Raw genomic sequence first — 26,369 nt, forward strand, 5'->3', positions numbered from 1 at the left:
TTGGAGGTTACCAATAAACGCATCCAGTTGGATCAACTACTATTGAAGGGAGACTGGATTTTGGTTTGTCAGGAGCCTAGTTCTCAAGCTGGATCCTTACTTAATGGGGACCCGTATGTCCAGGAGGACTTCTGCTGACTTTTAGTTTCATTGAATCTTGGCATATTGTTAGAAACAGTGATTAGTTAAACAAATCAGGTCCATAAATAATGGTTTTAAAGTGGCTTGTATGGCAGTCATTTAAACCAGCGTTTACATAGCAGTTCAAAACCGCAGGTACTTTCATGAGTACAGTATATATTCACTAAAAATGTTAAAATACCATAATGTTAAAAAGCCCAAGAAATCTTGGGAAGCGAAGCTTTGTGAGGATAATGAGTGCTCTCTGCAAAGGATATCTAGTGCTTTCATGCGTATGTGAATACAAACAATATCTGATTTCCTACATGTCCAAGGAATTGGGAAATATATTTCCTACATGTCCAAGGAATTGGGGCAATATTTTAATGGTGCAGCATGCATTTAAGAAACCTTCAGATGTCAGCCTTTAGATGAAACAGTGTTGCCCCAGTGGCTTCCTCATTGTGTAATAAGCATACCATTCCAAATTTTATTTGCGTTGCTTCTTTAGAAACCTCTTTAAATTTGTTTCAGGAAAGAAACCGCTTTTTAAGTTTCCAATTGTTGTTGCCTTACAGCCTTTTGGTAATGTGGAAGAAGTTTCAAAACTGAAGGAGAGGAAAGTGGTGGGCTACAAGTGTAAATTTTGTGTGGAAGTTCATCCAACCCTCCGTGCTATCTGCAACCATCTTCGTAAGCACGTTCAGTACGGGAATGGCTCCTCAGTGTCTGCTGCAGTCAAGGTGAGAGAATAGTTTGGGGACTAAAGGCATAATTGCATTAAGAGGAAAATGGGCCAATTGACAATGTTTTCTGGCGCTGGCACCACATTACCACAGTTAATTTTTTTATTATTAAAAAAACTGCTTGTTCTTTTTATTGGATTCAGTGTTAACTTGTTTCCTAGATCACAAGTCTTTTCCCCCCAATGCATGGGAATATTTTTTTTTTTTTGGAGAACAGATGGTCTAGACTCTTGAGCAAAAGGGTATTTTTAATTCCGATTTGCTCTTGTACTTTTCTAAAGATCGCTTTAAAAATAAAAAAGTACAACAGCAAGTCAGAACAATTTTTTTTTATATTAGGGAGCACGTTTGTAAAAGTTAGTGTACTTAACAGTTAAAGTGGTGGTGTACAATCTGTGTATACAAGTCCAGGTGTATGCTGCAGAATTCAGCTTCCTTTTGAAAATCTGTTTCCCTTTCCCTTTTTTTAAAGTGGCTTTCTGGTCCCTGTTAGGAATGAAGCTATGCTTGAAAATGCACAGGTTAACCCTAATGCGGGGGAATCCCGCTTGAACCACGGGGAAATGGGCTCCATTGTGAGCTTCAGTTATCAGTAGGATTGACAAGAGTGTAGAGTCTCCAGCTTTACGGAGGCTTTAGCCCTTGTTCCAGGCTTTCTTTCCTTTCCCCAGGCAATACAGGTCCACATCTTGCCCACACAATGCCAAAATAATAATAATTCCTTCTCAAGGTCTTCAGCACTTTCCATGCTCTTTTCTGGGGTCTTCTCCCACGGCAGCCACCATAGTCCCCCAGCTTCCCCAAGGGCCGGGTGACAGGGGAAGCCCCTTCTCAGACCACATGTACATCCCTGCTGGCAGGGGGGCAGCTAAGAGCCAATTGTCCCTTAGACCAGCCTTGGCTTGCTAGCCAATCTCCTCTCTTTCCCTGCACCTCCAAGCCTTTGACTGTTGCCTCTAGGCCAGGCATGGTCAAACACAGTTTTTAGAGACGTCTTTTTCATTTGTGATTTCAGTGATATTTTTATTATTATTTATTTTATTTTATTTTTGAGAGCCTGATCATAGCTGGGGTTGTAGAGGTTCTGCTATTAGAGGAAAACCATAGACTTCCATAGATTGAATAGTAAACCATAGGGCAGAAGGGAGAGAGAATTGATGGCTTTGGGGGGGATGTGTGTCTTTTAGCAGGAAGCTGAAGATCCTTCAAATGCAGCTTTCTTGGAGGGTGTTGAGGGACCCAAAGACCCTGGCAGTGTTTCCACTGTGGAACTTGCAGAAGCTGAATCTGGACCATCACTGGAAGATGAAACCAGGCCTGGTGGCTACCACTGCAGCCAGTGTGACCGGGTTTTGATGTCTATGCAGGGTCTACGATCGCACGAGAGGAGTCACTTGGCATTGGCCATGTTTACTCGCGAAGACAAGTACAGCTGCCAGTATTGCTCCTTTGTCTCTGCTTTCAGGCACAAGTAAGTCTATTATTGTTTTACCATTTCTTCTGCTCACCGTTCAGTTAGCACTTGCCTGCGTGCTAAAAGGCGGGATTCTATATCCACACAGAAGCACGTATTGTTTTCTTGATGCACTGATGTTGGATGGGCATTGCCAACTCAGAATAGCTAGTTTTACATTGTGGCCTGCCAGTTATGCATGTAGGAATCGTGACAAATTGTTTTAAGTCTCCAGACTTTATCTTCAGGGAGATATATACAGTGGTGCCTCGCAAGACGAAAAGAATCTGTTCCGCGAGTCTCTTCGTCTAGCGGTTTTTTCGTCTTGCGAAGCAACCCTATTAGCGGATTAGCACTATTAGCGGCTATTAGCGGCTATTAAAGGCTTAAGGGATTAGCGGATTAGCTGCTAAAAGGCTATTAGCAGCTTAGTGCCTTAGAAAAAAGGGGTGGGGAGCGAAAAAAAATCACAAGAATCGCAAGACATTTTCGTCTTGCGAAGCAAGCCCATAGAGAAATTCGTCCTGCGAAGCGCATTGAAAAACGGAAAACCCTTTCGTCTAGCGGGTTTTCCGTCTTGCGAGGCATTCATCTTGCGGGGCACCACTGTACTTCAAAATGTAGGACAGAAATCAGATGCACACCAGATTCTCAACATCCTATTGCAAATTTCAATCTCTCTATATATATTATACACACACAAACACAATTTTTCAGATTTTTTAAATTTTATAATCACAATAATTCATATATTCAATACTTTTCCAAGAATACAATATAGACTCCCCACCCCACCCCTGTCCTGAATTCCAATTTTCTCCCCCATAATTTCTTGCATCTCATTTTATTTCTCCAAATTCTTTGTTTTCCCTCTTACCTATCTTAATTTCCAGTTGTATAATTACATAAATGGTATATCAAACCTGCAAAGCAAATTTCAATCTCAATTAAAACCAACATCCCCCTATTCATTTATGGTTTTCAAAGATTGGCCCCACTGAGGATCCATTCTAGGGAGCAAGTCTGTCACACACCTGAGTCAATGCGCTGCGCACCTTGCATCAAAGAATAATAAAAAGAATACGATTGGTTGTCTCACAAATGTGTCTCATATCTGAGAGAACGTGACCCAAGAGCTGTGTTTGCTTTCAGTAGGCAAATGTATATAAATAAATGAATTATTTTCAAATTGGCCCTTTGAGTTGGGATACGCTGCAAATTTAACAGTAATTGCTGGGATTGCTCAGCTGGTAAAGCACGAGACTCTAAATCTCAGGGCTGTGGGCAAAAAGATTCCTGAATTGCAGGGGGTTGGATTAGATGACCCTCGTGGTCCCTTCCATCTCTACAACTCTATGACTCTATGAATCACTGTTCCAGGGTACACAAACTGAAGACAACACAAGTCGTGCCCCCAAACTCTAGCCCAGAGTTTGGGGACACTTAAACCCATGATGTTGGGTTGTGGTCTGTTAGGTGTTGGCTTCATTGCAAACTTATTGTTGCTATGATTTGGGGAATGAGATTTTGTATCTGTGAACAAATCCCCCCCCCCTTTTTTTTTCCCCCTCTTGGTCTACCTGTTCTTAACGTGAAAATGTGTGCTTTGGCACGGAAGGGGGGCGCGTTGTAACTGTAGAGATTCATTCATTGAACTGACAGTACAGATGTTTGGGCCTCTACAACTTTTTGCCATTCTTTACAGGATAAACCACTCACTGCAAAAATGTCCATGATGGGAACAAGAGAGATAGTTATCTCTTTGAAGTAGATGCCTTTGCCTCCCCCCAACCACATCGCCCCAATCTGAGCCTTTCCCCGCTCTACTCTGTTTGCACACAGTGTCACCATTGAGTTGTCAGTGCTGGATCTCTTTAAAAGCAGGCAACTGGATTCATGCCTGCCTTATTGCTCTCATAATACTGCCATCATTTCATTGTGTGCCCGGTGCAGAGACCTGGACAGTGAAGTAGAAGAAGCCATATTTAAGCTGCAGTCCCAAACACACGTACTAGGGAGTAAACCTCATTGAACAGAGCAGGAGTTAGGTCTGAGTAGGGTTGCTTGGGATTAGGGATGTTAGATGCAATTAGCAACCAGAACAGAATGATCTTCACCTTTCCCTGAAGGCAGAGTGGGAACTACCGTATTTTTTGCTCTATAAGACTCACTTTTTCCCTCCTAAAAAGTAAGGGGAAATGTGTGCGCGTCTTATGGAGCGAATGCAGGCTGCGCAGCTATACCAGAAGCCAGAACAGCAAGAGGGGTTGCTGCTTTCACTGCGCAGCGATCCCTCTTGCTGTTCTGGCTTCTGAGATTCAGAATATTTTTTTTCTTGTTTTCCTCCTCCAAAAACTAGGTGCGTCTTGTGGTCTGGTACATCTTATAGAGCGAAAAATACGGTACTCTGGTGGAAAAGACTGACACTTGTTTTACAGCAGGTGAACAGGTTTCCCTCCTCCTTTAATAATTTATAATAATATAATAATAATTTATTATTGATACCCTGCCCATCTGGCTGGGCTTCCCCAGCCACACTGGGCGGCTTCCAAATAAATATTAAAATACTGTAATATATCAAACATTAAAAGCTTCCCTAAACAGGGCTGCCTTCAGATGTCTTCTAAAAGTCTGGTAGTTGTTGTTCTCTTTGACATCTGGTGGGAGGGCGTTCCACAGGGAGGGCGCCACTACCGAGAAGGCCCTCTGCCTGGTTCCCTGTTCCTTTCCTGGTATTCCACTTGCGGGCCAATCCACAGCCCACAAGCAACTTTCTGGGAAGTCCCCAATGGTTCCCCCAAAAGTCTCCACTTCCTGCCTCACCTGTGTGGACTTTCCCAGACTGAGGAATAGCAGCCTGGATGTCTATTTCAGCCTTGAAAAGTCCCACCAAGTTGAGGAAGAAAGTAGGGCGGTGCAATTCTTTACCTACTTCTTCCTGGAGTTTCCCGATCACTGGGATAAAGAGCTGAATCATCTCTGGATCGAGTTGACAGATTCACCTCTGTGAAATTGTCTGCCTGTGTCATCTAAAGAGGATTGAGGCGTGTAGAAGCAAAGTAGGTTGGCTGGGAGTGAGCAGAGGATGGAAATCCCAGGGAGATGCTGTTCGTTGGCGGGGGGGGAGGGGTGTGTGTGTGTGTGTGTGTGAGAGAGAGAGAGAGAGAGAGAGAATGAATATGGATGAAGGGAAGACAAAGGGGGCGTCCTTGCACACTTTGCCATTGGCTTTGCCCACCACTGGTAAATGTAAAGGGACCCCTGACCATTAGGTCCAGTCGTGGCCGACTCTGGGGTTGTGGCGCTCATCTCGCTTTATTGGCCGAGGGAGCCGGCGTACAGCTTCCAGGTCATGTGGCCAGCATGACTAAGCCGCTTCTAGTGAACCAGAGCAGTGCACGGAAATGCCGTTTACCTTCCCGCCAGAGCGGTACCTATTTATCTACTTGCACTTTGATGTGCTTTCAAACTGCTAGGTTGGCAGGAGCAGGGACTGAGCAACGGGAGCTCACCCTGTTGCGGGGATTCGAACTGCCGACCTTCTGATCGGCAAGTCCTAGGCTCTGTGGTTTAACCCACAGTGCCACCCGCGTGCCAGCCCACCACTGGTATGCAGCCCTTAACCACGTTCCCCAGTGGGAACCAGCCCCCAAAGTTTCCCCACCCCTGCTGTATTCAATCAGTGGCTCTGAACCAACCTAGGACTTTTGTCACACAACGCTGCATATGGAAATAATTTTCTTTGAATAAAAATACACTCTAAAATATGGGAAACTCCCCCCTCCACCCAAAAAGGAGACCCTTGCCTTTGAGGGGTGGAATTAGGAAAATGTAGGCTTTTCTAGCATTTGGTATCTGTAATATATGTCTAAAATTAACCCTGAGGTCTCATGTGTTCAAGGGGTTGTGGTGGAAATATTAAGTAGAGTCTTACCCATCATGCCGACAGAAGAGGAAAGTTCGCTAAAGTATCATCAGGCACTTAATATTTAGGAGAACAAATTTGTAGAGAGATGCAAGGAGTTAATATTTTTAATTGAAAATGTATTATTTAAAATTAGGAAGTACAACATTTACATATTTGAAATGTAGAACACCTTCGAGAGATATCTACCTTTCCAGTTTGTGCTCCTCATATAAACTAGATGCAAGATGCTAGATAATGTGAGCAGTGCCCTTTTTTCTAGAAAAATAGGTGCCAGTACTCATCATGAAGTTGTTACATTAAGTGCCACACTTTTTAACAACAAAAAAGAGAGGTGCTGGTACTACGTATGCTTCAATACCCCCTGGGCGGGGGGAGCGCTGAATTGTTGAGTCTAATGGTATGGACAGCAGGCTGATGAATTGATTTAGCAGTTATATTTATTTATAAAAAGTATTTAAATGACCCCAAGTGCCAGTGAACTGCCTCCTTCCCACCCATTCATTGCGACTGCTGACCCAAATACTAAATGCTGGTAAATGTGTGTGAGTTGCAAATGATAACAAAAGCAGAGCAAACCAGACCCATTCTTTAAAATAAAAGTAGATTGCTAGGTTCCGTTTACATTATTTGCATGTATGTGCTCAGTCAGTGGCTTTTGATACAAGAATGTGGGTAATTTAAAATAATACAAGCGACCCTATTTTAATAAGTGAAATGCTGGAGGGCTGGGTTTTTCCTCTCTCTCTCTCTCTTTCCCTAGTCCTTCTCTGCACTGCTTATTTATTAATGGATTTTCTCCCTCTGAACCTCTTCACACTTGCTCACAATTCTGTCAAGTCCATCCTGGCTTCTCTCCTGGGTGGAAAGATAGGAATCTCTCTTCTGAACAGAAACATGGAACCACTAGGGGGCTGCATTTACAGATGGACAGGGATAAAATTGTATTAGTCCTCTCTCTCTCTCTCTCTCTCTCTCTCTCTCACACACACACACACACACACACACACACACACATGTGTTTTAAGACACTGAACCTTAACATTTCCCCCTCCTTCCAACCTTCAGAGCACAAGGATTTTAAAAATTCTTTTTCTTTAAAAGTCTTGTAAAAAAATTTTTTAGGATGGCCTTCACACTGGCATGTAGAGAGCATCTTCATGGGTTGGAAATAACATTCACAGTACTCTCAGAACATCACTCACAGTTCACCTGCTTAGTATGGTGAACTTACTGAATCTTTAATATTTTGATGCAATAAATTGAAGCCGTTACCCTATAGTGATTAAATTAATACACTTTCCCAAGCTGTACATTAGCCCTTTTATGTTTTTGTAAGCTATACATTTTCTTTATATCATTTTCAAGCAGTTGATGAGATACTACAAATTAGGACTCTGAATTCTGATCAATTTCAGCTCCCCCCCCCCCCCCCCGGTCTTGTTAAATAACAATAAATGTGAAATGCAGAGCTTATGATGTAATCCTTGCTGTCTATATCGATTCTGGGATGAGAAAACCATTTCTTCCAAGTTTCAAATTGGTTTATCAAATAACAGACAATCCCTGGGAAAAAAAACAGCAACACAAACACACCAAGAGAAACTTGCATGTTCCTTTCGCAATAGGAATTTAAGAGGCTACAAGACTAAAACATTCCAGTATAATCTACACGATATCAAATAGATGGTGCAGGGTGCAATCCTGTACTGAAGATATAGCAACTGGGGAACCGTAGGATCCTGTGGGAGCCCTGCTGTGCTGGCAAAACACCTTGGATAAGCTGGTGCAGACTCCACTGGCAGAGCCATTTCACCAGTGTGAAGATAACGCCAAAGGAATAGCTGAACTGGGAGGTGGGAGTCACGGGTGGGATGTGGGGAGCACAGGGAAGGAGCACACGGTTAGTCCACATCTATACTGCTTCAGTTCATGGCCACAGTCCTGTTGGCAATGCAACACCATTCCCAGGCACAAAATTTCAATGGGACAGGAGGTGGGGAAAATGCATTGACAACTGCCCCTTCTTTTTTAGAAAAAGTTTTATTTATTTGGTTTTTCAGATTCAGATTTCACAATCGTATATTGAACATAAATCATAAAAACAAGATTCCAAGGCATCTCCTGGACTTCCATCCTACCCTTTGTGGGTCTCATTAGAATAGAATAGAATACAATAGAATAAAATAGAATTTATTATTTATACCCCGCCCATCTGGCTGGGCTTCCCCAGCCACTCTGGGTGGCCTCCAATAGAGTATTAAAATACAGTGGTCCGTTAAACATTAAAAGCTTCCCTAAACAGGGCTGCCTTCAGATGTCTTCTAAAAGTCTGGTAGTTGTTCTTCTCTTTGACATCTGGTGGGAAGGCGTTCCACAGGGCGGGTGCCACCACCAAGAAGGCCCTCTGCCTGGTTCCCTGTAAAATGGCTTCTTGCAGTGAGGGAACCACCAGAAGGCCCTCGGCACTGGACCTCAGTGTCTGGGCAGAACAATGGGGGTGGAGACACTCCTTCAGGTATACTGGACCGAGGCCGTTTAGGGCTTTATTCATTATTAATAATTTCCTCCTGTATCTTTTATGATGATCCAAATCTCCATTACTGTATATTAAAAACTCACCATTAAACTACAAGTGATATTCCAGTCGATTTTAACTATTTACAATGATCTTTAACATAAGTTATAATTTTTGCCCATTCTTTATTAAAATGTTGGTCTTCCTGCTTTCTGGTTCTTCCGGTCATTTTACCCATTTTGACATAGTCCATCAACTTCATCAGCCATTCTTCTCTGGTAGGGACTTCTATCTTCTTTCCATCTCTGGAAAACTGTCCCTTCTAGGTCACCACAACAGAGCATAGTGTACTGCGGGACCCAGCACCCAATTACAGCACACCAATACCCAGTATGTACAACCCCACTCAGGGAGACCAAAACTCAGATGATGAGATGCATGGCATGAGGCTATAACTCTCTAGCACTCGCCATGCACCCTTAGAGCTCACAAGGTTCTGGCAATGGGAAATTATAAAGAAAGGACACTTCACACAAAACTGTTCAGAATACACATGGGGACTTGACACTGCTAACGCTTCTGTGCCTAGAACTCTTTAGCAGGTACCTTACCTTGGGACCCCAGACACATCAAGAAGACTCACTCAACACAATGAGAGCAGCAGGACAGAGCACTCAACCCAGGTAAGCAAGGGAAGGGTGAGGGACACATACCTGCTGTCTCCCATGATTCCCCCAACCTATTTGCCACTGCCTCAATGGTGCAGTGGGGAGGAGTGTCTCACACATGCACGAGAGGCCCTCATCCCCACACACAGGTATTTTTTTGGGGGGGGGGCTGGGCACCCTGTTTCGAGCCTTGCTACTGCCGACCAAACATACGTGAACACTTTTTCCTTCGGTGCATAGAGCGAAACAGCCGTGTTTCACTGCAAACCCCCAGGGGGTAATAAAGTCTCTGCAACCTGCCTTTCAGTGAAGGGATGAGGCTTTGGAAGAAGCGCTGGCTCAACAGCCAGGTTGTGGCACCGCTCCTCCTTCCCAACGCTTCTTTACAAACATCTGCCATGCATCCAGTAGATTTGTGTAAGTGTGTGACTACTGCTCTGAATTCTCTTGTGTCTCCTGCTTTTCTACAGGCTGCTTCCCGCAAGCGCAGGATTTATCCCACACAGCGTTCTGTGCAGAAGGGGACGTGACCAGGAGCAGGGTCCAGGATGCTTCTACCTGTTCCCTCGTGGAGGAACGGAAACACCTGTGGCTCCACGGCAAACCGTTAAGGAACCGGTGAAGGTGTCCCTCACCTGGAGCTGGTGCCTGCTGTCCACCAAGCTACTGCTCAAGGCACAGGAGCCCTGCTGGGGCGACTGGTTGGCAACCCCCACCCCTCTATGTGTCTTTCCTTTCCGGGATCAACCATCCTAAAAGCTGCTCAGTAAAGGTTTTGCAATTGGCCTGCGTGTTGTTTCTTTATTTCCGATTGACAGATGGGAATCCCTTTCTCGCACCCTAGTAGGATTTGGCTTCTGTTGGCCTGGGGGGTGGCACTCTGATGGGGCAGGGAACTCGGTGAAATCAGGGGCAGTGGCCCCAACCCTCTACAGCTGGTTTTTCTTGGGTTGCAGGCCTTATAGTGTGAACAAATGGGAGGGAGGGAGGGATGAGGAAAGGAAAGAGATGGTTTGCTGGGAAACGACCAACCAGTTTAGCCTATTAGGCAAAATAGCAGGGCTGGGAGGGAGGGGGGAATCTGTCGTGTGGGTTGCCTGGGGAAGGATTGGGCCAGAAAGGCTGGGTGGCCATGCAGGAAACGTGTCTGACTTGCTGCTGTTGGAAGCAAGACGCTCAACTGAATTTATTGTAATCTAGTCCAGCAAAGGCAGATTTATCAATTTTTTGCAGGCTGGTTCTGCTCTGATAGCAATAATTTCACCATGGATATCTTTATTTGCTTGCATTAGGAAATGTGCTCTTTAGTGGTAAGCATTGTGACTGCGTCTCTGCTAAGAAAATGTGCTCCCTTGCACAAATAGGTACAGACCTTTTTCTCGTGGCAGAGAGCAGGAACTTCTCAACCACCTGCTGAATATTCTTATTTTGACTGATAAATATTAAAATGAATGAACAATGGCCAGTCAGATAAAAAGGGAAAAGCTCTTGAAGTTACTGCGTATTTGCATAGAGATTAGCTATGGAGACTCAACTTCCTCTTTTCCTCATATGAACACACTGCAGGCACATTTGGACTGGATATAAAAGGATGGGGAAAATTGCTGTTTTTCAACATTTCAAAATTCTACCTATTTGTTTTCCCAGACACATGTTCAACTTTTTGGTTTGCAGCACAAGTTTGAAACTGACATTTGTTTCAATATTATTTGAGTTGCAGGCTTGGAAAGAAGTATTTATAGATTGATTGAATGAGTTTGTTTACAGGAGGGTGAATTTCAATTGAACGTTAGAAAAAACCCCAGGTTGTTTCTGAGTTTTTAGAGCAAGCTAAGAGGATCTGGTAGCTATCTTTTGGTTTTGCTCCTTTATTAGTCCTGACATTAGCCTGCTAAGTCATCTTCAAAGCAAGCTTTCCCCCCCCACACCCCTTATGATTTTATATCCTTGGCTTTATCAATTGTTTCGCCTACTTGCCATAATCATTGGGTGCAAAAGATGAACCAGATACAACCCAGCTTGGCTTTTGTTGGCTTGTATCTTACGCCACGCTTCTTTCTGCCAGTGTTAAGTCAAAGAAGTCTTGCATTCAAGTGCCACCCAGTTTTCAGCTGAAAAAATGATTCACAATTTCCCCTTCTTTCCTTTTGCTTCTCATTGCCGCTTCTCCCTTGACAAAGTTTGGATCGCCATATGCAAGCCCACCATGGACACCATAAACCATTCCGCTGCAAACTCTGCCCTTTCAAGTCCTCCTATAACAGCCGCCTGAAAACTCACCTACTCAAAGCTCATGCTGGTAAGTCTTATTCCTCCATTTCACGGTGAAGAAGGTCTCTAAAGCATCTCTCCTTCCCCCCCACCCTTGCAGCTACTGCTGCTGTTAATCAGCCAGCTTGTCATTTTTTTTATCATTTTATTGCCTTGGAGTGTGCGTTCAACCCAATCAGGAGAAAGGTGTAGGCGCAGTGTTGAAGTTAAGGCAACATTACGTTGAGCAGAACTGAACATGGAATTGGGCCAATCACATTAGGTGAAGAGGTGATCCCAAATTGGCAGGTCAGAACAGCAAGCCGGGTTGGAAATCAGGCACGTAAATTAATCTGCCATTGGGGCGGGAAGCAGAGAAAGAAGTAGAAGGAATGCTCTTGAGATTCCTTTTCAAGTCTTAAGGGTAAGGCTTTCTGGAAGATGTTTGTGAGGCAAATGGATTGAGCACTGTGGCAAGGGAGAGCTGTGTCAAATTTTCACCTTCAAACATTTTTAGATGAAATGCATGCTTTCAAAGAGTAGGGAAATCATCCTGAAAGGGGATTATCTTTCATTTCCCCCCATGCTCTATTTTAACCCGTGCGCAGCCATTCTCCATGCCCCTGCAAAAACACCTCGCTGCTTTGCACTATTTTATTTATTTCAAAGAACCTCAAAGGGCTTCTTCCACGATGTGATTCCAGCCAATCAGGGATCCCAGGGTGAATGGAACGGTGTCATGTCTACTTCAGTGAGAGCAAATGAAGTCACAGTGGAGCTCACAGTAGGATGAACATTCAGACACACATGTCACGGAGAACAGTGGAATGTGTGCTTGAATGCGCGTTTTCATGCACATCCAAATGTGTGTTCCAAGAGACTCTAGCTCATCCTGATATGCATTCCCGGTGTGCACTTCGGTTGCTTCTCCCTGTTTTGTTGCATTGCAGTGCCTTCATTGCTGCAGTGCTTCCAAACAAGGAGTGTCACCCTGGTTGGCCAGGGCAACTGGGACGCACCTCTTTCCCCCCTACAAGTGCCTGTGGACCTCTTTGAGCATCTTCTCCCCCACCTCTACAAAGGAAGGAGAATTTTTTGATGGGTTTTGAAAGTATTTATGTAACTCGGCTATCCTGGCTTGGCTCAGCTCTGCTAAGAATTAGAACTAGAGAGGTAGGTTTCGTGTTCTCTGGAACCTAAGCTTCCTACAGAAGCATCCCTTAGGCCACGAGAGCTTCATGGATGGGTGTGTTTGGTGGGAAATTAATGGGTAGTAATTTTTGGCCATGGTCTTCATTAGCAACATTGTAGCCTGAAGGTAGTTCAGTTTGGTACCTGATTCATTAGTTCATGGGAACTTTGGTATTCATTTCAAAACCCAAGAGCTCTGATCAGATTTCCGTTGAAGAGGCATAACTTCTTAGCTAAACGACAGCCGTATTTTGGTTGAGTTCTGTAGCAGCGCCCATTTCAAAGATAAAGGTGAGAAGCTTCATGCAGTTCCATTTATCATTTAAAGTGTGGGTTGGTGGTTGTTGTTGTTGTTTTATATATTGATGCCAACGTGTTGTTCAAGCATGTTATCATTCGTAACTGTATCTGTGCCAAGTCCAGTTCTTGTGGTTCAGCTTATTGGCTATTTATTGGCATTTATGTTGTGTACATCTCCCATATGTAGCAATTCTGTCAAGTATTCCTGGAGCGTTCTTGGTTTTGTCGGGAGGGGGGCCCTGATTTTAGTGGGAGTGGGGATGGCTTCCTGGGAGATTGTGTCTTCTTGGGCTCTTCCCAATGACCATAACTCTTCCAAATTGTTAGAGAACAGGACATGCTGAATTTTCTTTACTGAATGTGTCACATCTTGTCCTTAACTCCCCACAAGTTAATTATTTAAATTACGTTACTCCAACAATAACATTTAAAAATAATGGATGGGGCTCCTATGGTCTGTAAACACTCATACACAGTCCACTAGCTTTATTAAATCATGTAACAATCATTCTTGAAGGCATGCATTTCAAAGCATTGGGGTAGTGTGATTTCACAGTATCACTTGGTCCTTCTGAAGTTGTAGTTTGGTAGTTAGTACAGAAGTTTGCATAGCAGGGTCCTTCTGCCTTAACTGTTTCTTTCTTCAAACTATTCATGAAACGAATCACAACTGTAAACCAGTTGGCAGCATTTTTTTTGTTCCAACTAAATATAAAGTTATGAAAGGCATAGAGAGGAAGGATAAAGAGTGACACCCTCCCCCTTTCTGTCTCATATGTACAGAACTTTCTGCAGGTTCAAGATCAACAAGAAGTACTATTTTTACTCAGTGCAGGATGGATTTATTAATCCTTTAACAAAAGCCACTAGCTGGAGGTTAAACAAAATAATGCGAGAATACATCAATGGCAGTATGCCTACATGGACCTTTCATATACAGCAGGGATAGGGAATCAGTGGTCTTCCAGGTATTGTTGGACTACATCTCCCATAATCCCTGGTATTGGTGACTGGAGTTGATAGGAATTGCAGCCCCACTATATCTGGAGAGCTACAGGTTCCCCATCCCTGATATGCCAAGTCTTTCTGCCTCTTAATTAGCAGATGCTCAGGACAAGATGCTTTCACATCTTGCATCTTAAGCTTTCTGGGATATTGGTTGGCCAACGGAATGCTAGGCTGGATGGCCCCTTCTTCTGATCCAGAGGGACTATTCATTTCAGCTCATGCATGCACATAATGTAGCTCAGGGGTTAGTTTCATTTGGCTGAACTGAGAAATGTCCAGATACTGCATTGTCATTTGAAATCTTTGAGGGGAAAACGCAAAAGTTTTGCTGTTGACATAGCATTCCCATTTCTGTTATGATGCAAACAACTTGGATCAGTTGGATTAAAATCTCTTGGGTTGAAATGTATAGCTGCACTTTTTGGCTTCTTCATTTGACCTGCTGTCATTACTTTTTTTCTTTTCTTTGTTGTTGTTGTTTTTGTTGTTGTTGTTGTTGTCGTCGTCAGTTTCATAACTTAAAGTGTGCTGCCGCTTTCTCCCCAGTCATTTCCGTCAATCTGCACAATAACGATTGATTATTATACTTCACTGTGTTTTTTTTCTGATTTGTTAAGTTTGGACAAGGTTGTTGCTGCTTTAAATGGTAGAGAGAATCTTACAAAATTCTGAGCGTAGTGGCTTTGGCACGGGCAGCTAACGGCAGCAGTCCATAGATGAAGTAACATAAACCCAGTTTATGTGAGCATGAAAAGGCATTTGTGCAACAACCAGTGGGGTTTATTTTACTCACCCACAGCCCAGTTTGCCTGTATTCACCCTGCGACCCAGTTTGCCTTTGTAATGGGATTGAATGTAACTTGCATAGGCCCAACTAAGTGGGATGTTTCACCAACAGAAACAGGAATAAGTATGGTGGGTGGCGAACAGGGAAGATTTATGGGCCCTACTTTATGTGTCTAGGTGCCACGTGCCTGTGGGTGACACAAACGAGAGGAAAGGCAGCAGGGCTTGAGGCCTGCTGTGACCCAATTAAATGTATTTTGGGGTATGCATTGCTATTGAAAAGCAGGAATCCTATGCCTACCCTCGTGGGGCTGGATCTTTCCTCTTTGCTGCTTTCTCTGTTGATTCCAAATGGCATCTTCCCAATCCTGCCTCGGCTGCTTGCAATCCTTTTCTTTCTTTTGAATTCCCGCACTGACCAACTCATCTGTTTTCTGGAAAGGCAGCGGTGGTGTTTGTTATGCTTAGTTAAATATTTTAGAGCAATTTCATCGCCCCAAGTTAAGTGGTTTGATGCTTGCTTTAAGAGTCTCATTCGGCTTCCTCCTTCATAAGCAAATCATGCATCTCTTTTTGTAACCTCTCTTTTGTGCACAAACCCAGAGGGCGCTGTGAACCACGCTAAATATACTGCTGTGGACTTGATCTTTTACGTATCAAGCGATCTGTGCTGTCCCATTATCATCATCACATTATTTTGACAAATACAGTCCCCTTAAATCAGTTTTTAAAAGGTATTAATTTGGATAACACACTTCCTTTGTTGTGGCCAGTGGCCCATGTACATATTCGGGTCCATGGTCCTTCTGTCCAAGGAAGGACCAGAAGCAGGGCTCACCCTCTGTGCACAGCCTCACGTTGACCTTCTCAAGCCCCTCTCATGGAGAAGTGCAGGACTGAGATCCGTTTACTTGAATGTAGGATCTCCCTGCCCTATGGGACCCAACCTTTCATTCGGATTGGACCCAGAGGGCCCAAGAAATCTCCTGTTTAGGTCATTCACTTTTCTCCACAGTGGAGAGGGGAGCATGGGGAGAAGCAGAAAAGGCGAATAACAAGGAATCATGGAAACTGGATGCTGTCTCTCACTGGATACAATCCTGGCTGAAGAAAGGAAATAATATGATTTCCCGTTTATTCACCAATCCTCCAGAAAATGTTACAAATGCTGGTCAATCCCTTTTCATGCGCCGGCAAGGTATACAGTTTAGGTTTTTCACAGTTCCAGCTTTAGTATGTGATGGAGGACTGTCGCTTCCAAAGTGAGATTATTTTCACTACGTGGGATGCTATCTCCTCTGTGTGTGCCACATCACAACCCAAGTCTTGGCCACTTTTGCTTCTCAGGTCATGGCTGGTTCCACATGCACTCCAAAAGCTGCTTTGCAACTTCTTTACGGCTTGGACCACAATTCCTAACTGCATGGCTTGTCTTCTTTGCTTTGGCTCCTGTAGCACAGTTTCCATCTGGCTTTGTAATCTTGACTGTACAATGGCATTCTCAAGTTCTGTCCTTTATTGTTAACCTGCTCTGGCCCAAGCACTGGTTATGCTGCATCTCATTCCCAGGCCCTGCTTCATTGTGTTAGGCTTGCATAGCTCAAGGATTATCAGTCTGGCAGATGGTTTCACGTTGGGAGGGAAAAGAGCTCATTCTTAGAGAACGGTTAGGAAGACGGATGGTAAAGGGGTGATACCAAATACAATGGCATTATTTACAGAGAACAGTAAAGCAAGGGATTTCTGAGGAGCTGTTTGCAGCCCGCATCAGGCTCATCCTCTAATGCCATAACCTTTCAAATTTCTGATTTGTTTTATATATATGCTGCTGTCCTTGTGTGCAAGAAAACATAAATGGGCTTTTCTCCATTTCCAAGTTAACTTCCAAAGAAAGCATTAATGAGCAACACCCACCCGCCTTTACGCCTAGCCCTGGTATTCAATGGGGTGTCTATGATTCCTCATCCATGGCCTCGTGACCCAAATCAGGATTGGGCAATGGTCACATCATTGGCCGCATGACCCACTAAGAGCCATGTCACATGGACAATGTGTTTGTGGTTTCAGCTTCCACCCCTGCTGTCTCCTTTCTTGAATCTTGGAAGGTTGACTTGTTTGCCGCAGGCAAAAGCTGCACCTCAGAGTAGCTTTGGGTTGGCATCTTCTACCTGTGGCAAATAAAATCAATTGGTCCAGTTGCCATGCACAGTTAGGAGCTACAACCAGGGAGACAAAAGCATCCTCTGTGATGGCCCTATTGGCCCCGAGACCAATAGAAATAGGACAGTTAAAATGATTTTACTCTCTTTTTAGGACTACCCAGAGGAGGAACCCATGGGATTCTCACTGCTGAGTTGAATAGGAGGAGAAAGAGATTGCCCCCTTCCACCTACCCCCCTCCTCCCTTCCTATTCCCCACCCCACCTCTCGTCTTGTGAGCTGATGACTTGCCTGTTATTTCGCTCACCCAGGTGAACATGCCTACAAATGCTCCTGCTGCTCATTTTCCACCATGACAATCAGCCAGCTGAAAGAGCACTCCCTGAAAGTGCATGGGAAGGCACTGACACTACCAAGACCACGCATTGTCAGCCTTGTAACCTCGCATGCTCAACATGCCTCCATGAACCACACTACCGCTGAAGAAGTGGAAGACTCTAATGGTAAGAGGCGCTTCCATTAAAAAACAAGCACAGCAACCCTAGAGGGAGGAATCAAATTCTTCTCTTTACTGGGGGAAAGAAAGCAACTTGATCAAAGACATAGTTCTGATTTAGAAAAAAAACACAAAAAACTAGTTTCCAAATGAGCAAATCACTATCCAAATGGATGCTAACAAGCTGTTGGAGAGCCGTGCTAATTCACACTCCAACCCTTATAATTGGCATGTAAAATATTCTGATTTGCCTGCCCTTCTCATTGAGTGTTTTAGGGTTCCATGTTGTTAGTACTTCACTACAGTCATACCTCGGGTCACAGATGCTTCAGGTTGTGCGTTTTTGGGTTGCGCACTGCACCAAACCCAGAAGTACCGGAACGGGTTACTTCCGGGTTTTGGCGCATGCGCAGAAGTGCTAAATTGTGCTTTGCGCATGCACAGAAGCGCCAAATCGCGACCCATGCTTGCAGCGCTGCAGGTTGTGAACATGCCTCCCGCACGGATCACGTTCGCAACCCGAGCGTCCACTGTACTTTAGAACAAAAAGTGGAAGCGTATGTGCCCCAGCTAAAGGGCACATGGCGGATTTTCTTGTTGCAGAAACAAGCCTAAAGTATTGTCTGTTTTGGGCTGTTACCACTAGCGTAGTGGCTGGTGTTTGAGGAGGCGCTTTCACATAAGCGTACAGTATTAGGAGTCAGTACAGATGTAATGAGGACCTTCCTCAACCATGGTTATGGAATGAACCACGGAATAGCTCCCTCCATCTTCTCCCCTCTCTCATCCAAATTCCTGCATATCCTTTCTCATGTTAATTAGGGTGTGAAACCAACCCTTGAAACAGATTAGCAAGTCTGTTTCAAGAAAGAAGATTCCACCTAAACATTAGGAAGAACTTCCTGACAGTAAGAGCTGTTCGACAGTGGAATTTGCTGCCAAGGAGTGTGGTGGAGTCTCCTTCTTTGGAGGTCTTTAAGCAGAGGCTTGACAACCATATGTCAGGAGTGCTCTGATGGTGTTTCCTGCTTGGCAGGGGGTTGGACTCGATGGCCCTTGTGGTCTCTTCCAACTCTATGATTCTATTCTATGATTCTAAGTCCTGGTTCAGTGGGAATGTGTTTGGTACTCATCCAGATAACTCTTGTTCCAACAGTGAACTCTAATCATAGTAAAGGGTGGAAGAGGGAGTATGAAACCCTGTGGTCTGGGCCCATGTCTTTAGCAGATATTAAGGAAGAGTCTGTGTTGCATCCATACTGGCCCTCAGGAATATTCTGTAGGAACGATGGCACCTGTAAGGAGAGCATTATGGGAATTCTGCACACTATGAGTTGTTAGACTAATTCAATGCTGTTTGAGACTTTTTGCCTGCAATGGGGTGCTATCTGTTCCAAGAACACTAGAAAATCTGGAGTCACGTTACTTATTTCTGCAGAATTAACCAGACAGTGTATCTAAGGCAGAATGGGCTGCAGTTTGTATCTTGAGAAATCCTATTGATCTTTGCTTGACCGTAAGAATATATGAATTCTAGTCTTCCTGTAAGAGGTAGACCCCCTAATGATGCATTAGCTCATATTCTACCCTTCTAAATCATATAAAACTGTGTTTTAGAAGCCACTGGTAGTTTGCTTCCAGGTGGAGCCTTCTGGAAAATCATTTGTTCTCTGAATGTTTAAGTATCCAAATTCAGTGTCAAAAGATCCCTCTTAATAATGGTATAGTGTTTTATTTGAGAGTTAACAATGCTTCATGTGCATGATCTTGCTGTAACTTCACAGTGGTTGGAGGGTATCTGTGGTTCTCCAGATATTGGACTACAACTCCCATCATCTCTGGAGCTCATAGGAGTCGGCATCCAACAACGTATGGACAGTCACAGGTTCCCACCCCTGTATTATGGGGTAGTTATATTTTCCCTATATGGCATGTGGGAGGACAGCTGAGCAAGAGAGTGGCTTCCCTAAAGCCATTTAGCGAGTTGGCGGCTGTGATATTTGACTAGGGACTTCCTGATTCTCCACTCAGTTTCCTACACAAAGAAATGATGTCTAGCAATGAACTCATCAGGTGGTGAATGAACAACTTGAGAGCATAGTTAAGCATTGAACTAAAACCAGGGAGGTAAACCAAGTAAGCTTTTTTCCTAACATTGGCAAAGATGATGATTTATCCTGTTCCTTATTGTAAATTTGCGTAGTTGGTTTTATGTTTGTGAACATTTGTGAGATAGAAAGAGTAATTCATGTGGACTTTGGGTAGTTTCAAACCCTTGCCATTTGCTAATGCTGAAAGTGGTTTCACCCATTGGGCAGCAATGCATTTTCTGTTGAGTGTACACTCAAAAAGGAGAAGAAGCTGGTCACAGTTCATTGATGAGTGTACCAATATGGTGCACGTTTTGTAAAATTCACACTTTTTTTTTTTTAAGTGTTCCTTTGAAATGTCTTAGAAATGTACACCTAAAACCAAAATGTGTGAAACACTGTTAGAGAAGTTGTGCATATGTTCTCAAAATCTTACAATACCGGAAGAGTGAGAGAGGGGTGTTTCCTCTATTTTTAAATAAAGTTTTTTCCCTCTTGGTTACAGCTTTCTAATAACAAGCAGCCAACACATCTATTGCCAGGATGTCTCTGTTAGTCAGACCAGCTTCAGGAACAGAGACAATGCCCGTTCACCCTTAACTAATAGGCTTGTTAATCAAATTATTTTTGACAATTATGGAAGCTACCTACTAAGGAGACTGTCAGATTACAGGTGTTGAAATAATCAAATTGGCATTCTCAGCACTGCTTGATAAAGAAGGAAATCCCTTCCGCCATTTTCTAGGCTTGATAGTACTAGCCATAGACTGATTGATTTGGATTGTGATGGTGACTTAGTTTGCTTCTAGATTTCTAGAAGGGTATTGCAGAACTGAAAGTCCCTGGCTTTTTAAAAACAGAAAACTGAAAACCTGCACATTGCTGGTGGTGCATACGTGCGAGATAACAACATTACTTGAAAGTACACCGAAAGCAGAGGGTGTACGTGAGATGAGTTTGCATGTACAGCTGAGAGGAGTATAAAATGTGGAGTTCAGACATGACAGGAGGATCGCCGCTGTTCTTGTGTGTGTATAAGCAACCTCAGTTTGAGGACAAGCTCGTAATAGAGTTAAATTTGCCAATGGTACATAATTTGATCAGTGGTGAGCATGAACATGCTTAACAATAAAACCTTGGGGATTCATTCGGTGGTGCACAAGCAGTGTTTGTCTCATGCAGCGGAACTTCTCTTTCCTCTCCTTCCGCCATTCCACCCCGAAAATCTGCTCGGGGCTTTGCTTTCTGGAGCAAATTTTGAGGGAGTGAGGAAGAGGAAGGGCAAGATCCACCGCAACAAGTTGGAAGTCTGCTCCGTGAGCGGAACAGCAGGATTGGATACAGCCCTGGGGCTTTCTCTTGTATGGCAAATTAAAGAGGCGGGAATGCAGGACCATTAAAGTTAACGAGCAGTGTTAATCAAGGAGGTTGTGTTATATGTGCAGCATAGGTAATCCCAATCAATGTGCACATTAATTGGGAAGAGTAATATGTGTGCATGTGTTTTATTTATTTACGAAGATGTCTAGGCCTCCTTTCTGTCATAGGCTACTTCTAAAGAACGTAAGGAACATATACAATTAGGCCAGGCTGGATGAGTTGGTTCAAATATAGGTGATTTTAATCAGCGAGAGGGGAGGGGGAGAGAGAGGCTGTTTTAAGCCATTAATTTAAATCAAGCCGCCTGTTGACACCGCTTCATATAGTTCCTTTCAAATGGTGCAGACCTGAGCTCTAAACAATGGAGCACCCAAAAGTGGCAAAGAGGGAAACCCCTGGGCCTGGCAAACCTCCCCTGCTCTCCCCACCACCATATTCTGGGAGGTCAAGGGGCCTTTAGGATCCAAAGGTGTTTCTCGATTTGCCCTGACATGGCTCTATAATGCCTGCATTTTGTTCTCCCTGCCACAAGAGCATCGATTGCAGAGGGAAAACAGCAGAGGTTTCCTTGGGTGCAATGAGGAGGCCCCTATGGATGAGATCTCCTGCTCTGCCCATGAATCTCCCTCTTCTCCTACACAGAGGAAGGTCTGCAAAACCCTTTGTCTCCCTTCAGTAACCGTAAGGCAGGGGTCGGCAAGGTTTACCTGGCTGGGCCGGTTCACTGCTGCGGAGATCACTCTGTGGACCGGATCGCGACTGCGCATGCGCAGACACGATTTCCAGCGGCGCGGAAGCGAGTCCCTGCTCTGCATTGCACCAGTTTAGCACAGCACATGGGGACTCGCTGAGCGGGCAGCACGGTTTGGGGGCCATTTAAACAACCCCCGTGGGCTGCTTGTGGCCCATGGGCTGCAGGTTGCCGACACCTGTCGTAATGTCTATATCTATCTTATCTGTCTATCATCTATCTATCTATCTATCTATCTATCTATCTAAATGTTTGCTAAGCCATTTTTCTCAGAATGACCTAAAGTGGTTTATACTAGAACCAATTAAGAACATCCAAGCTAAAACAATTGTTTACACCACATGGCACTTCCCCCCCATAGAGGAAACAATGTGGGCTCTAATAAGATAATAGGGGTGGTATTCAACTTAAGTTTTGGAAATGAATAAACAGACCGTTTAATAGGTCTGTGCTGAGTAAAACTTAGTTGAATGCCATCCTTGGGAACTGATACTGAAACAAATATTTAAAGCTAAAGTTTCTGTTCTGCAAACTTCCGCACTTCAAGTTCATACCTTAATGCATTTGGGAGCTTTTCAGGAAAAGTTGTCAAAGAGGTTATTAATGTTTCCTTTTTTGATTTATGACTACATAATTCCTAGGAGGCACAGTATGCCGAGATTATATCATCTTGCTTTAAAATGTAGGGCCAATGGGATATCCTCATATGTTTTAATTTATTATTTTGTAATTTAGTAGTTGTTTTCAGCTTAAATGACTTGCTTTACAATTTGACAATGTGAAGAGCGTAGCTTTTCGGTTCATAATTTTATGCATTCGGATTATTATTTGCAAAGTTCCAAATTACATGAATAATTTTATACCAGTGCAAATTCACATAGGACCTTTGTAGTGCACACAGCACACAGTTGTAAAGGGAGATGAATTCTTGAATTTGTATTAACTTTGAGAATCCTTGTTTGTTTCAGCTTGCTTTTTTTTTAAAGTGTCTTTTGAAGACCCCTAGCAATTAAAACTACATAGTTATTGCTATGAAAATCGCAGAGGGCAGGATTCAACTAATGAGTCCCATCAGCAGAAGCCCTGTGCATTTCCTTCCACTTGCACAGTGTGATTTCACCACTCCCCTCCCCCCCCACCCACCCCAAAAATTATCTAATTATCTCAGGAGGGTGGGGAGGTCAGGAGAATCTCCAAATCAGTGGACTGGGGAGAGGAGGAAATATGGGAATCGTTCCACTGGCAAGCCAGAATGATGGGACGTTGACTTTGCACAATGTTGAATTCCTCCCATAGCAATTAAACTGCAGCACAACGTGTCAGTTTTGCAGAGATACCAAGAAGTGCACTAACAGGGGTCTAAACCCTGACAAACACAAAGCAGAGTGTGCATTGCACCATCCCCAAGCCCTTTTGCTCATGCCAGCCACAGTAGGAGATGTGGTTAGTGGCTATTCCTTGAACTTTTTGCTGCAAAAGTTTTGGGCTGCTGTTGCTGATGGGCAGGGGCAAAGGAAGAGGGGTGTGGTGGGGGTGGTCCGCCCCGGGTGTCACCACTGAGGGGGGGGGGGACAAAATGCCGGGCAGCACTCCCGAGCCACACGTCCCTCCTGGGAGTGACGCGGTGCCTTGAGCGCCCACAGACTCCGTGCTGCCCCAAATGGTCCGCCCGACGCTTCCTCCTCAGCTGTAGGGTGGCTGAGTGGGAGGAGGCAAGCAGACTCCTCAGAGGCCCCATGGAGCATCCTGCCCCAGCTTCCCCACCCCTAGGCGCAGGGCATACGTGCCGCTCCAGGCACCCAATCGGCTTGCTCCGCCACTGCTGATGGGCCCAAGAATTGGACTCCTCAGGAGATGCAAAGCAACCGGTGGCCTGTTCTCACCACATTTGGGGGATTTGTATTGCTTACCAATGGGACACAGGTGGCACTGTGGGTTAAACCACAGAGCCTAGGACTTGCCGATCAGAAGGTTGGTGGTTCGAATCCCCGCAACGGGGTGAGCTCCCGTTGCTTGGTCCCAGCTCCTGCCAACCTAGCAGTTCAAAAGCACGTCAAAGTGCAAGTAGATAAATAGGTTCTCTGAGATACCTTCTCTGGCGCGAAGGTAAACGGCTTTTTCATGCACTGCTCTGGTTCGCCAGAAGCGGCTTAGTCATGCTGGCCACATGACCCAGAAGCTGTACGCCAGCTCCCTTGGCCAATAAAGTGAGATGAGTGCTGCAACCCCAGAGTTGGCCACGACTGGACCTGACAGTCAGGGGTCCCTTTACCTTTACCTATTGCTTACCAACAGCAAGAGCTTACTGGGCACCTCCATCATCACCACCACAACCAGAAGTTACTCTAAGAACACATCCTGTTCTTATAGCTGACGCTGTCATGGAGTTAGGTTTGCACTGTTAATGTACTTACGTACTTCAAATGTACAGTCGGTTGAAGCGGTAATGGAAATGAGAATATTCAGGAAGAGGAATGTTCTGCCAGAAATCAGGGTTGTTAGAGATTGTTTTAATTACAGTGGATCCATATAAGTGTCGTTAATCTTCAAGGGCTGTTGAGAACACTCGCCAGAAATACTTTCCAAAGGCTGGGTGTATTGTTTCCCTTCTAAAGCATGAACTGCAGGCTGCATTTACAAATCTCGCAAGTGATTGCTCTGCAGTCCTCCCCACTGTCAGGGATGGGACATCATCAGCTGCCTGAGGGGAGACAGGAGGCTTATGGGGTTTCCTCTCCTAAAGGCTAGCTTTAAATCATTTCCCAGAAAGCTTTCGCTACCTTGCATGACCACCACATCTGGCAAAAGGTGCTTTCTTTCGCTTTACATTTCCAACATGTACAGTGGTGCCCTGCAAGACGAATGCCTCGCAAGACGGAAAACCCACTAGACGAAAGGGTTTTCCGTTTTGGAGGTGCTTCGCAGGATGAATTTCTCTATGGGCTTGCTTCGCAAGACGAAAATGTCTTGCGATTCCTGGGGGGGGGGGGTTCGCTCCCCACCCCCTTTTTCTAAGGCACTAAGCTGCTAATAGCATTTTAGCAGCTAATCCGCTAATCCCTTAAGCCTTTAATAGCTGCTAATAGCCGCTAAACCGCTAATAGCGCTAATCCGCTAATGGGCTTGCTTTGCAAGACGAAGAAACCGCTAGACGAAGAGACTCACGGAACGGATTCTTTTCGTCTTGCGAGGCACCACTGTATCTGATTCTGATTTATACATTTTTACTAATTTACTAGGAGTCTATACATCACTTTCCACCGACAGCGTAGTGCAATGCATAATCACATTATGACAATCAGGTTCTTTTTAAATAAATAAACAACAACCCTTTTTTTGTGACAGCAGGAAATGACCTCTCTGTTCCTATCTCGGAGTCTCTGTGCTCACTATCAAGTTTCTGCAGAAGGTTTCTTGTTCCTTGCCATCCAATCTGCTATGTTAATGTCTTTTTTTAGAAGAGTGAGACATAGATACTCCTTTTTTCTTTCCTTTTTTGAGGATAGAAAGCATTACAATACCCTTCCCAGCTATTCCTGAATCAGGCACTTGTGCCCTGTACCTGCCAAGAAAAATATTTGTCCACTCGGGAGTGCAGTCGTGGTGCCAGTAATGTGCAAAACAGAAGCTTCCTTTTTATCTTTTCCCTCCCCTTCCCAGAGCGTTTGCTGCAAGTTTTCTCCACAGTAAAGTGTTATTTTTCTTTCCGGAGTGCCCGAGAAAAGGAAGGGAAAAGCCAGCCGATGGCAACAAAAATAGACTCTATCCCAAGCTCTCACAACACACTTCGATAATTTACTGCAACACCCGGGACCATCTATTATTTCTCTCCTTAGACACTTGAGGTTTTCCTTTATCAAGAACCACTGCATCAGGAGGAGGCTGAGATGAAAAGTGTCTGCTGTGACTCAGCAGAACTTGGCTGAGGTGAAAGCTTTTTTCGTGGAGCTCTGTTTTCTCCACACAACTGCCTAAGAACTCTGCACACCTTGGCCATTAAAATCCCCTCTAGACTTGGAAGGTCATTGTAAAAGGTTTTTAAGGTCTCCACTATGGGAAACTGCTTGGAGCTCTACTGGGGCAGGAAAATATTGGGGTGCATCTCCCTGTCTTCTGCTCTTCATCTCAAAACATGAGTCGATGCAGCTGCAATTCCCCCCGTTGCCAGGGAATACTGAGAAACAGAAGGCAGCAGCCCAGAAGAACTAACCTTGACTAGAGACAGTGGATTCAACAAGCACAATTCAAAGTGTTGGTGCTGACCTTTAAAGCCCTAAACAGCCTCAGCCCAGTATACCTGAAGGAGCATCTCCACCCCCATCATTCAGCCCGGACAATGAGGTCCAGCTCCAAGGGCCTTCTGGCGGTCCCCTCCCTATGAGAAGTGAAGTTACAGGGGACCAGGCAGAGGGCTTTCTCAGTAGTGGCGCTCACCCTGTGGAACGCCCTCCCATCAGATGTCAAGGAAATAAACAACTATCTGACTTTTAGAATACATCTAAAGGCACCCTGTTTAGGGAAGTTTTA

At 44.4% G+C, this 26,369-nt stretch overlaps 1 protein-coding gene and 2 long non-coding RNA genes across 12 annotated transcripts in view; 2 read left to right on the forward strand and 1 right to left on the reverse strand.

The window, feature by feature from the left end:
• LOC310668040 overlaps positions 1-26,369 on the reverse strand; it is a 1,372,673-nt gene that overhangs the window by 1,149,970 nt on the left and 196,334 nt on the right. The window lies entirely within an intron of this gene.
• The window catches only part of ZNF462 (zinc finger protein 462), a 136,699-nt gene that overhangs the window by 76,854 nt on the left and 33,476 nt on the right, over positions 1-26,369 (forward strand). For 4 of the 10 annotated variants that reach the window (XM_083419181.1, XM_083419179.1, XM_083419183.1 and 1 more), the window contains 4 exons: positions 699-863; positions 2,054-2,337; positions 11,611-11,729; positions 17,437-17,628. In XM_083419181.1, coding sequence (XP_083275307.1) covers positions 699-863; positions 2,054-2,337; positions 11,611-11,729; positions 17,437-17,628 — 760 coding nt within the window. The remainder of the gene's footprint in view (positions 1-698; positions 864-2,053; positions 2,338-11,610; positions 11,730-17,436; positions 17,629-26,369) is intronic. The other 6 variants (XM_083419185.1, XM_083419186.1, XM_083419184.1 and 3 more) reach the window with 5 other exon arrangements.
• On the forward strand, positions 8,583-10,396 carry LOC310667978. The gene is made up of 3 exons (XR_014506503.1): positions 8,583-8,646; positions 8,703-9,445; positions 9,901-10,396. It is a non-coding gene; the product is annotated as an uncharacterized lncRNA (long non-coding RNA).

The sequence above is a fragment of the Podarcis tiliguerta genome, assembly GCF_965153285.1.
Source record: "Podarcis tiliguerta genome assembly, chromosome: 17".
Taxonomy (NCBI): Eukaryota; Metazoa; Chordata; class Lepidosauria; order Squamata; family Lacertidae; genus Podarcis; species Podarcis tiliguerta.